This window comes from Psittacula echo (genome assembly GCF_963264785.1).
Source record: "Psittacula echo genome assembly, chromosome: 8".
In the NCBI taxonomy this organism is placed as follows: domain Eukaryota; kingdom Metazoa; phylum Chordata; class Aves; order Psittaciformes; family Psittacidae; genus Psittacula; species Psittacula echo.
Genome location: NC_137744.1, coordinates 8,141,675 through 8,154,468, shown reverse-complemented (window position 1 = coordinate 8,154,468; position 12,794 = coordinate 8,141,675). Strand labels below are relative to the sequence as shown.

The following is a 12,794-nucleotide window of genomic DNA, read 5'->3' as shown; positions in this document are numbered from 1 at the left end:
CAGAAAACCAAAGGGTAAGAGGTACTGCATTTTGCCAGCAACTGCAAATGTATTGGAGCATTACACAGTATAAGCACATTTCAAACGACCTTTAAAAAATGGATATATGGAAGATCGGTATGCGAAGACAGAACGCAAAACTGCTGTTGCATCCTACCCATTCAGGAGATGGAGTATCTGCTGCAGCACATACATAAATCTTTCCATCTGAGCCAAGGATATGAATAAATAGCAGTTCAAACATTTGGAAAATACCTTTGATCACCACTTACAGGTTAAAAGGAAGTTAAAAAGAGGTATCACTTTAACACAAAAGATACTAGAGCAACCAGAGCAGTTCTAATTATACGTTGCTATTGGCTAGTCAGACTTTGCACAGAAAAGCTATTAAAAAGAACAAAATCCATGGGCTGCATACACGGAATCTATTTCCTTTCCTTCATGGGTCTGAACAGTGACAGAAGTAAATCCATTCAGAAAAAGAAGTTAGAAGGCAGCCAGTCATTTGCCAAAGGCCTTGCAAAGGAACAAGGAGAAATATCAAAGGAGATGCAAAATGCACACATATTACATCAAAGTTTACCAGGAAATAAATGTTACCATTGCACAGAAACATGAATTGAAAATGGTTTAAATGTGCAAGTGGCAACATTAAGAATTAAAATGAGCAATCTGTTTAATGGACTCAGGGTCTTTTTTAATTCTCTGCTTATATAAAAAAGTTAAGGGGTGCATTTCTTTTACATCCCTTGGCAGCAATGTTTTTTGGGAAGGGAGAGGGTGTTCCCACCATCTGGACACGTTACTTTTCAGGTAGATCACACTAGCTCACTATCTGACCATACAGTGACCTATGTAGCAAGACACCAAGTTGAGGAAGGAGGTAGGATTCTTTTTTTCAGTTGCCTTATCAGCTCAAATAAATGTCAAACTAGTGCCTGAATTTTCCTTCCAAACTTTGGGGAAGAAATACTGAGTCTTTTTTCTTCATCCTATGGATCCCTCCACAGAAGGCAAGCAATGACTAGCAAACTAAATAGCAACTGTATAAACTGGTGGTGGTAGGGGAAGTCTATTTATCAGGGTTCCATCATGACTATCAGTCTTTCCATAAGCAAGCAATATATGTCTGCTTAGCAGCAAGTCAGGCACCACAGTTTTTTGTACACAGAACATACAGGAATAAAAGTAACACACAAAAAACCCCAAAGGTGGTAAAGAACAGCAATGGTTTCAGTTTCAGCATTCAGCACATCAGCCACTGCTGAAAGTAAAAATCGCGTTGTAAAAAACCAGATGTGTCAGCTTCTCCCATAGTTACTTGAAGATTCCATTCCCTTCATTTTCGCTGAGGACCTCTTGGCTTTTGCACCCTATGTTCCTCTTTAGTTTTTCCACTCTTCACACATTTCACCCCTTCTACAGCAAGCCCTTGCAGCTTTCTCCTGGACAACAGCTGATACTTCTTTAGTTACACAGCAGCCTTAACTGACAGCATCCTCTATTAACTACATTATAGCTCCATTTATTGGAATAAAAAAGTTAGGAGATTGGCTTATACAGGAATAGCTGCAAGCGATGGGTGAACGGAGAATGCCTGGAGAAGAGAAGGCTGCGTGGAGACCTCAGAGCAGCCTTCCAGTATCTGAAGGGGGCCTATAAGGATGCTGGGGAGGGACTCTTCATTAGGGACTGTAGTGACAGGACAAGGGGCAACGGGTTCAAACTTAAACAGAGGAAATTTAGACTGGATATAAGGAAGAAATTCTTTACTGTGAGGGTGATGAGGCACTGGAATGGGTTGCCCAGGGAAGTTGCAAATGCTCCATCCCTGGCAGTGTTCAAATCCAGGTTAGACAGAGCCTTGGGTGACCTGGTTTAGTGTGAGGTGTCCCTGCCCATGGCAGGGGGTTGGAAATGGATGATCTTAAGGTCCTTTCCAACCCAAACTATTCTATGATTCTATAATATTTACACTGCCTAGCAGGCTAAAAAAAACATATCAGCTGGCATCAAAATTTCTGGCTAACATATTCCTAGTTGAGTTCTAATGCTAAGGAACATCCACTGTTCCTTAACGTTACTAGTGTTTTGGCAAACACAACCTTTCATTTCCTTCCCAATGCAAGAAAACCCTGAAATGTAAATTTGTGAATGATGCCAAGCTGCAGACCTTTGAAAAGTAGAAACTGAAAAAATGTAATTCCTATAATGATTAAATAGATCTGTCCTGGAAGTTGCCCATCACATATTAGGTTTGGTTGAAAAATGTCTGCATTTCAGGAATAGCTGTTTAAAGAAAAGAACACAGAGCCCCTTGAGGTATTTCTGAAGATAGGTCAGTTGTGAAACTGAGTCTGTGAAATGGATCTGCAGATGAATTCTATGAGGGCGAGTTTGTTCTAGGGATATACAAAATCTTTTTGATGGCGTTCTGAAAAATGAAGGGTTTTTTTGACAGCAAATGGGAATTATTCAGCTGATCAACATCTCCCTGTGATCAGAAATTCTAGTAGGAAAATAAACCCCAAAGAACCAATAATTAAGCCCAACAGATGTGTGATCACCAAAGCAACAACACAGGGGATAATACTCTCCTCCCGTTTACAGGACAACTACAATCCATAATAATTCTATTCCATAACATACATAATTAGAGGACACTACTAGCTTTACAGTCTGTTTTGCCTAGATCTTTTAAAGAGCCTATACATGTTGCAAGGAGGGTCTTAAAATTAGCCTGACATTAATGTTACATGCAGAGCCAGCAGTACTATTGGGTGAAGATAACCAATTATTCTGTTTCCCTTTGTGCCTTATGCAGAAAAGACCACAGATGTTGGCTAAACCAAGCCAGCTACACTTCAGGTTATGAAATTCCCTCTTACTACCAAAGCATAAATTTTAGTAGCATCTCTTCTGACCTCTACCTACAGCACAAACAGGTTTGAATTCAATGAAGGGAAAACTCTTGGGTCAAAATTAAGAGGAAATCCTAGGTTTAACTCTTCAGTTTCTTTACAAATGAGGCTGTAGGAAAGACATCATCAGAACAGTTAAGCATGAGCAAACCTGCGCTGAAAGACCTGAATCTGCACTGAAATTTCAGTTGGTCATCAGCATGGTCTTCACTAGATTTAGGAAGATCCCACACGAGTTTGAACAAGTTATAATCATCGCACTGAATGATTCTGTGTGACACATCAGAAATAACTTTGCACAGGAAGTGAGAAAATGAAAGTTACATAAACCCAAGAGCTTTGATTTTGCAATTTTAATCATGCAAAGTTTATATTGTGTTGTTTTAACCAAAAGCTTGCCTCATTTTCTCACTTTAATCATTCAGTCTAATAAAAGATACTGCTGCTCCTTACATACCTACCATACTTAACATGCACTTCCTGAATATAAATACAGCCAAACCACATCAGATGCATAAACATCAAATCCAAGTAAAAATACATGCAGTTTAATTACTTTCCTCCCCCTTCAAATGCAATTCTACCAAATGATGCACTAACTGGTATCCACAAGCTAATTTCTACTACCCTGAGTGTCAAGTCACAGGGATGTATCAGTCACAAACAAGAACAACAAACCACAATAAATTACAATGGAACATACTTCCCATGAAAAACAGACTGACAAAATGCAGGCCAAAAGCAAAGGAGCGTGTGACACGAAGATTGTGTTGTCAGTAAAACAACTGAAGCACTTGAACAGTTACTACAAACATTCAGTGATTTAAGAGCTAGCAAACCAACATCAACAATTAAGCAGCATTTACTTATCTACCAATACAGTTTTTACCAACCTGTTGCTTGGGGTCATCAGCTATTTTTGGGAGGGGGAAGAAGCTGATCACATTTTTCACTTAAAAAGCAATGCTAATTAAGGAAAATTAAGCAAGTTTTTACCCCTTCCTTTGGATCTGTATGAAGCCCTCCACCTGCATGACCATGCCAACATGTTCTCTTTTCTATCAGTTGCCACCTCGGGAGGATCTGTGTGAAAATGAAAAGTCAATTTGCAAGAACCTCAGGAAATAGGCATGTAAAAGCCAACAGAAAGAAGAACTACAGGCCTGGTTTGCCTCCCTTATCCGTCAACTGTATTAACTTGCTTTAATAAAAGATATTATCTCTCTCTAAAAGCCTTGCATTACTTAAGGAAACAATAGTAAGAAAGGGACTATAAATCCAGCAGTATAGTAAAGACCATGTTCCAAGCAGCCAGGAGGTGAAGATGACAGCGCTTAGGTGTCCTTTTAACTAGAATATTTGAGAACTGAAAAGTGGACTAAAAAACATTAAGAAAGTGAAGTTTTGGAGGATAATTGTACTCTCAAACACTAACGTGGAATACATTTAAGCAATAATAATGCACATAAAGAGTGACAAGGTTCCCTGCTAAATAAATACAGAGGAAACTTCTGAATTTATTAATGCATGTACATGTATTAAATAATAACAACTAACTACCACTAGGCATTTGTCCAAGTTCAATTTTAAAGTGCCTGTCACAAACAATGGACGTGTTAAAGCTTTTCAAGAAGAGTCTGCATTTTGTTTAAGAGATTTGCTACATGTTTACAGTCTGCAGGTTCAAGTGATGTAAAAGCTCTTTAAGCATTCCATTTACGTGGATGGTTTGACAGCAGAGCTCAGGGCTTCCCAAATCTGAATTTTCCTGTCTATATTTTAAGGAAAAACATTATAAAAACCAAAGTAGATTTCACACTTTGAAGTCCCGATGACCCTCAAATAATTTTTAGCTGCTTGAGACAGTTTGATGAGTGGATATTTATTAAAATTAGAAACCCAAAAAAAACAAAACCCAAGACAAACATTTCCCAGCTTCATTCAAGCAGTGTGTTACTGAGAAATACGTCATAAGTGTTCCATGAACAGTAAAACTTGCAGCTTCCTTATGTTTACATGATGTTAAAGCAAGCAGACTTCCCAGGAATAAGAGCCTAACATCCCAACATTCGAAACGATAACACTACATTTCCATGGTTTCTTGATATTCCACAACCTAAGCAGTTGTGGGGTTTCTAAGCAGAATTGTGAAGTAATAAAGCCCTAGAAGGGAAACACAGCTTTCTGTGCATTGGTACTTTCTATGCCTGACAACATGAATTTAAGTATTAATACAGAAACCTTACATTTTTAAGAACTGTTCTTTGTAAGTTACTGTGTTATCATCAGTTTCTAGAGATTCAAAGAGACTTCCTGAGGAGACTGCAACACTGAAGCCTCCAACAAAAGTTATCTCCTTTTCTAGAGGCAGTCACAACTTGCCATTTAAACTGCTGCACTTCAAAACTGTAAATAGCGAAGTAAATGAACTACCCAGCAAACTAAAGTGAAAAATGGCCCCAAGGGCTTGAGTTTCCTCTGACCTGCGAGCAGGAAGAAAACCAATTTATACCTACCTCTGAAGCCTCTAATAATGGCCTCGAATAATCTCCCCCCAGACTGCGCCATGATCTGTGCTTGCAGATTGGTGGAACCTATAGAACAAAAAGGGGAGAAAAAAAGAGTGAAAAAGGAGTCGTGCAGAACATGCACTTCACATTCAGAGAATATTCATCTAGCTTATGTAAACAAGCAGAACATGAAAACAGGGCAGATGGCTTTGTTCCTTAACAAGTGACCACAGAAAAAGAAAACTAGTGGGGAGCAGCTGTAAAATAAATTACATTCAACCATTAAAAATGCCAGTGACAATGAACCTTCCTCTTCCCTGAATCCCCACTCCCATCTGGCTTTGTTTCTTTTGTACCATGAAAGCACCAAGTTCTCCCTTTCTTCTCATTTCAATTTCCTCCCAGGTTGGCTTCTGATTTGTTTCAACTATTCTTTTGTTCTGTTTTTCATTATAAGTTGTTATTCTCATGCTTATAGGTTCCGCCATTTCCAATTCCTCTTTGCTCGGCTCATGCCATGCTTGTCTCAGAGACCACAAGGCTAATCAAAGCTGCAGCTCCTCACTGGAAAGCACTGGGACTATCAGAGATTAGAGCATGCCTGACTACAGGCTTTAGGTAGGCAGGACATGAGACACCCAATATTCACATATCCATCAATGCATCTTTAATAGATACCCTGCTAGGCACCAGCTGCAGGATGCTTACATGTTACACTGAAAACAATTACATTTCCCTAAGAGTTTCAAAAGACCATTAATTTTCCTCACATGGATTAGCTGGAAGTGTTTCCCCAGTGGCAAAACAGGGGCCTCTCCTTCAGTTGGCAATGATGGTGCCACATCATCTTTGACACATTCGATATTAAATCTTTTACTGCTCTGTTGCAATATTAACCACACACCTCACGCTATATAAAAATCATTACCACAGAGCAAAATCGTGGAAGAACTGCTCATCAGCCCAAGGCAAAGGACAAATATCATAAAAAGGGTATTTTTAACCTTGTCAGGCAGCAGCACTGTCATATTTTATACTCTGTCACAACCATTCCTTTGCTCTGCTCCTGTCCTAAGATACGTGCCATAAGTTACAATTTAGTCAGTCATTTTGAAGAAAATTAAGATTACTCCCCCCCAAGTCGTCACATGGGATGTGCTTGTTTCAAGTACTTCCATTATATGACATTACATACAAAGAAATGCTTCCAAGACCTGGGTTAAATGCAGCAGCTGCAGCTATAAAGCACTTCATTGTAGAAACACTCATAATTTTATAGGTTCGTGTCCATCTAAGTAATACATTCTCCATGTGAACAGCAACGGTTTCATCAACAGAAAACATAATGGAAAAAGAAAAGGACTTCAAGATGCCTCAGCACATCCCCAGTTAATGCAAACCCACGCAATCCTTACAAAGGCATGGTTATTTGGGATAAAAGTTCCCACCAACATGGAAGAGGAGTAGGAGACACTTCTCCCATGGCATCTGGGCAGTAACTAGAATTCAACACCCAGCTAAGCTGTACAACCAACACAAAAGGCAGCAGTGTTTGTAACTCAGCAGTCACCTCAACACAACTCCACCTGCTTCACCAGTCAGAGGCCATTCAGACAAATGGGTTAAACTATGACAATTTAGAATTTATAGTGGAGACATGATCCAGGGCAAGAGGCTTAATACCAGCAAGTCCTACCTCCACACCAATGAGACTGAGTTCCTGTCTCCTACAACCTAGAGCACAGTTGGTACACTGAAACCCCCAGCATCCTTACACCAGCATTTATACGTCCTCAAACGTGATGCTGATAAAAGACCATTAAGACAAGTTAGGACTTTAGGGGCTGATGAATCACTGCTCACAACTGTGCTTTGGTTCCTCTTAAGTCAACACATCTGCAACCTCTCCAGAGCAGCACCATTCTCTCCTGCTTGGCCTCATAAGAGAAAGAATCTTGAGTACTGTAAGAACTGAAATCCAGATATTTAACTCTTTATTCCTAGCACGTAAGAGCACACAGCAGATGCTCCAACAGCTATTAGAAAGAAGCTAATTACTGTTCTAGAGTGTACTCCTAGGACATCATAAAAATATTTTATTAATAATTCATATCCTTTGACCCCAAAGTCTTCAAGTTCTCTTCTGACTGATGTATGCGATAAATAACATCACAGCAACAACTTCAATTGAAACACCAGCAGATCTAATCTCAATGACTAGAGTAGATAGCCTACTTACTTAATTGAACTATAAACTGTCATGGGGTTAAGAGATGAATACAGTAAAAAGATTAAAAGATCTGCATGAAGTACACAGGAAATCTTGTTCTTACTTTCAGTCTTCAGCATGGAAGACTGGAATAATCTCAATAATCTCCCAAGCTCCTGCCTGAAAACCAAGCCTCAGCAAAGAAATAAAGAATTAAACAAGGTGAATAATTTATTTCACTGATACGTATCTGGCCATCATAGTAGTATTAGTAAAGCTGCCCAAATGAGTGGGACCACTCTCCACACATTCCTCACTACAACTCATTCTCAAGAGATTTAAGACTACAAAGGAAAGTCATACCTGAACCTTATAGCAACAGATAAAAGTAGCAGGTTATTGCTTTAAAGAAGCAGGAGCAAGTCCTGCTTCTTTCTAAATCTAAGAAATTATGCAGGGAACTTTAATTCTGGCATTTCCTAACTTTTGAATGCCTGACTCTGCACCATTATGTTCTTTTAATGTATTTTTGGATATGATTCTAAAGGATGAAACAGATGTCTAGTACTGATTGCACATAAAAGTCATATTGCTGAAATGTCATGACTGTTGGTAGTAGTTTAAATACTATAAATGCAAACAAACAACAGGGTTTAAACACATTTGCACAAGGTCAAATTTACACTTAGAAGCTTCTCTCTGGAGTATGTTACATGCTGTTCCAGACATAATCTAATGGGGATGTTTGAGGTTTTTTAACTGTAACAGAAAAGAGAACTGAAGGTAGGATTCAAGCACCTGTGCACAATTCAAGTCCCACCTAATTTTGCCGAGTTTGGAAGGCAAAAAAAGAGAAGATGAATACGAAAGAGCAGAAAAAGAGAGAAAAGGTGAAAATATTCTGGTATAAATGTAGACTGCACTGTCACCACTGTGAACAATATAAACTTAACTGGAGTTAGGTTTAACAACAGCCAACATGCATTTGCTCTGTACACATACCTAGAGCAAACGACACCAAGAAAGTTAACAAAATGATACCCACCCACCCCCCCCCATTTTACCAATCTACCCTCACATTTGGCTTGTTTTGGTAAAACACATCTCAATGGCAGAACAGAAAACCCATGCAGCATGATAGTAGGCACGCCAGTGTACACCACAGCACCTCTTCTACAGGGAGTGCTGCTCACTCTGTGCCCTCCTGGTATTCCCCAAACGACTTTCAGATCAAGTTCCTATATTCCCATCTGTTCCTTTTCATTATATATCCTTCCTCATGACAATTTTCAGTATTATTAGACATCCATCTTCTAGACAGACATATGAGACTGCTGATCTGCTCAGCAGCAATACTTCCCCTTCCTCTATAAAGGGATTTTGATAATTCAAGGAGCACAGAAAGCACATATATGTCAGTAAAGAAACTGCTGAGTAATAGTTCCCATGTATCAAGCTGTTCAACTGCACCATCAATGTCTAGAGAAAAGAATTTAGCAATGCACACAGACATGTGAAATGACAGCTGGACAATGAACATCAGTGTAATTTCCCAGAACAGACCAGGCTTCAGGTAAACTAAAAAAGCTAAATGTAAAGAAATGTAAGGAAAACACTCCAAACTTCTCCTACAACCACTTCAGAGCAAGGGGTATTACTAAAGTATGCAGAAGAACACACATTTTATCACCTCATGTGGCAGCTGGGAGGGCAAGATAATGCAAGGGGAAAAGAAGTATCTTCTACTTTTTACCGTTACGCTTGCAGTAACATACAAAGCCACACTTTAACAACTGCTTAAGTCCTCTCTGAAAGAAACTCCTCAAGTCCTCTCTGAAAGAAACTCCTCAGTGTATTTATTGCCTTATACAGATTCCTACTAAAATAATTATCCTTAAAGGCTGCTGGACCTTTTCAGTCAAATGCTGTTTTCCTTCCACTGATGTTTTAGATCAAACAGAGCTTGCCATTGCTTTTATTCTGGATGTGGGCAAAACTGTTCTACAAAAAAACCCCTAAGCTTCCTAATAAAGAAATACCACCTTCCAGAGCTTACCAAGCAGGCCACATCCAATATGTCCATTCTCTCCACTGGGATAATTTCACCAGAGCGTTATTCTTCCTTTAACCACATTTTTTCCTCACAAGTTAGGCTACGGCTATCATGTTTACCACTCTGAGCTGTAAAAACACAACCCAACTGACACAAACCTCTGCTATTTGTGTAGTTACATCCATAAAAGCACAACTGGGGTTGTACAGTCGATTTTACTCACAAAAGTGACTTCACTACAGCAAGGAAAAGCACCATGTTGCCAGTATAACCGTGTCACATCAGGTGTGCTCTCCCAGGAAGGCCCTGTTTAGGAATCATTCAGGGAAGATGTGCCATTAAAGCCACTGTCTGGATTTCACATGTGGTTGGGTCCTGCCAGTCTCCCATCCCAAGTCATGGGAGGGCTTGGATCACAGGTATTTATTTCACATTTACTGCCCTTGGTTATATGCAACAACCTAATGCAAAATCTAACCTATATTTGATACCTAGAATATAGCAATAAAGGTAATATAAGAGCTTTCCCACACATTCAAGTATATCAAGGCATGTCAGCACACAGCAGCCTAGGGGCTTTCACAGAACACATGCCATAAAACACTCCTTTCATTAAACCTTATTCCCAGGTGACTGTGCAGGACACAAGCTTAGGACCCCGGCAAGTAAATTTAAGTGGTTTTAAATGCAAACCCAGGTGTGTTTCTTCAATTTTTAACACATAGAAAAGCTTTCAGAATAAGCCCATTAAAAAATATTTACAGCTCGCACTAGTGTATAACCATAGCAAAATAACCAAATAACTGAAGCTAAAATAGGACGCACATACTTGCTCCCAGAAGAGGTTTTAAATGCTGAATGACCTAATTTATAAGAATCAATGGCTAATCTCTCTGAAATACAACCTGCTGAAGTGCCCCACCAGCTTCTGCCAGTCACTTCTGTTGGTGCAGGCACAGTATTTATTGAGCTAGCTGAAAAATGAGAAGGAAAACTGAAGTCATAGGACAGAGCATTTTCCTGTCAGCAAATTTAGTTAAATGTCAGCAAACTTAGTTAAATGTTAAGGAAATAATGTCAACTAGTCCCAAAATTTGTAAAGGCATTATAAGAAAAAACTCCAGAACACTGAGTTTGAGCCTCCTGCTAGATAATAATCAATTTGAACAACACGTTTACGTAAAATGTGCTCTTTGTCATAATGTGGAGCTTGAAGCAGAAGTAAATTCAAAATCAGCAGACTAGGGTCAAAAAAACCCTAAAAGTGAGTAATTGACCACTTTCTAACATGCAAATGCCTAGAAAATAAAAGGCCAAAGAGATGAAGACTTGCACATATATACACACACATTATAGACAGAGCCTTAACTTTCTAGCTCAGAAAACCTAGTGCAAATCAACATTCAGCAACATGTGGCAATTCAAACTTTTCAGCAAGAATTTGCATTTCTCACATGAAAACAATGATAGTCAAAAGGAAAATGGCATTATAATTAAAACTTCTACACGTTACCATGACAACATTGTTACTTATTCACTAACATCCAAAATATGGGCAATACCGAGTACCCAGATACATTTCATCATATCCAAATACTAGGGAAAAAAATGTTAAAGAAACTTCAACTCTCAGCTTCTTGTCTTGCACAAGTTTCACAATAAAACCCCCGAAATCACTATTTCAGCCCTCATACATATATATATCTCATCTATTAAGTAACATGAATTTGACTGCAGTCCATGACAGAGTTCTGCCTGTCAAGGGCAACTAATCAAGGCAGGGGACAAGGAAAAGCTGTTCATGAACAGTGGTACTCCAAGGGAAGAAAATAAGAAAGAAAAAAGCTTATTATGAAACAGATATAGTGTCTGAGAGCCCATGGAAAGTTCATTCTTGATCTTTGAGACACGTTTCCTTCACTCACTTTGAAAGCTACACATGAATTATTGAAAGCTGGACTCGCGCGCACTCAATTCTTGTAACAATAGCAATCATTCACTGGAACACGTTACAGTCTTACACCGCTGACACAAAGAATTCCAATTCCCATTTCCCTTCCCTACGTAACATCATAATTAGCTGTCAGGAGAAGTTATCCTCGACACAAACGTTTAGCATCCATCCAAGGGCACTCTTTTTAAGCCTTATGCACACAACGATGATTAGACGCTTGGACGCGCCGTTCAGAGACAGAGCGGCCACCTAAGGAAGTTTCAGCCTGCAGCTGTCTGAACTTGCCCACGACTTCACCGGTCTCGACCAAAACACTCTCCACACACACCGAGACCGGAGCCCCACACCGAGCCCCACGCCAGCCCCCGGGCCCTCGGCAAAGGGGTCCGCCGCCGGGAGCCAGGCAGCGGCACCGGCCGCCCCGGAGAGCGGGCGCTGAAACGGGGCAAGGACAGCACAGGCCGCCCCGCCGGGCTCGGGGGGGGGCAGAACCGCGGGCCCGCGGCCGCCCCTCAGCGCCCCCGCCACCCCTCACCGCCCGCCCCGGCGCCCTCCGCCACCCGCCCTCGGCCGTGGCCCGGCGCCCGTACGCACCTGGCCGCTCCGCGGGGCCGCCCGGGGCCGCTGCCGGCCGTTCCCCGCCAGCCACCCGTGCGCGCAGGCGGCGGCCGCCGCCGGAGGCCGCAACAGAGCGAGGGCGAGCAGCCGCCGCTTACGGCAGGCAACTGCCACCAAGCTCCGCGGAGCCCCCAGCAGCGCCATCTTCGGCGCGGCGCGGAGGAGAGGATTGTGGGACGGCGGCGGACTCGCTGAGAGGAGCCCGGGGCGTGGGGCGCGGCAAGGCGGGGTCGCGCTGAGGAGAGGGCGGGCTCGTCGCCATGACAGCGCCCGGCTCCGCGCCCGCCGCCCGCCGGGACCAAGCTCCCGACCTCGGAAGCCTTCAAGCCGCCGGCCCCGCAGCCTCCTGCGGCCGCGGCAGCGCGGCTCGCCCGGTCTGCCGGTGCGCAGGGGCGAGGCGGGAGCGCGCCGAGGCTGCCGTCAGCTCCGCCATTGCGCCCTGAGGGGGACGGGCCCTTTGGCAAGCCCATCCCCAGCCGTCACCTCCTCGAGAGGGGTTTTTGCCCTGACTAGAAATAAAGACATTGCT

At 41.8% G+C, this 12,794-nt stretch overlaps 1 protein-coding gene across 1 annotated transcript in view; it reads right to left on the bottom strand.

The window, feature by feature from the left end:
- ABCB7 (ATP binding cassette subfamily B member 7) overlaps positions 1 to 12,423 on the bottom strand; it is a 42,367-nt gene extending 29,944 nt beyond the window's left edge. The window contains exons 1-3 of the mRNA XM_080625011.1: positions 12,242 to 12,423; positions 5,438 to 5,515; positions 3,918 to 4,004 (exon numbers count right to left, since the gene is read on the bottom strand). Of these exons, the coding sequence (XP_080481137.1) occupies positions 3,918 to 4,004; positions 5,438 to 5,515; positions 12,242 to 12,409 (333 nt within the window). The 5' untranslated portion in view covers positions 12,410 to 12,423. The remainder of the gene's footprint in view (positions 1 to 3,917; positions 4,005 to 5,437; positions 5,516 to 12,241) is intronic.
- Positions 12,424 to 12,794: the final 371 nt, after the last annotated feature.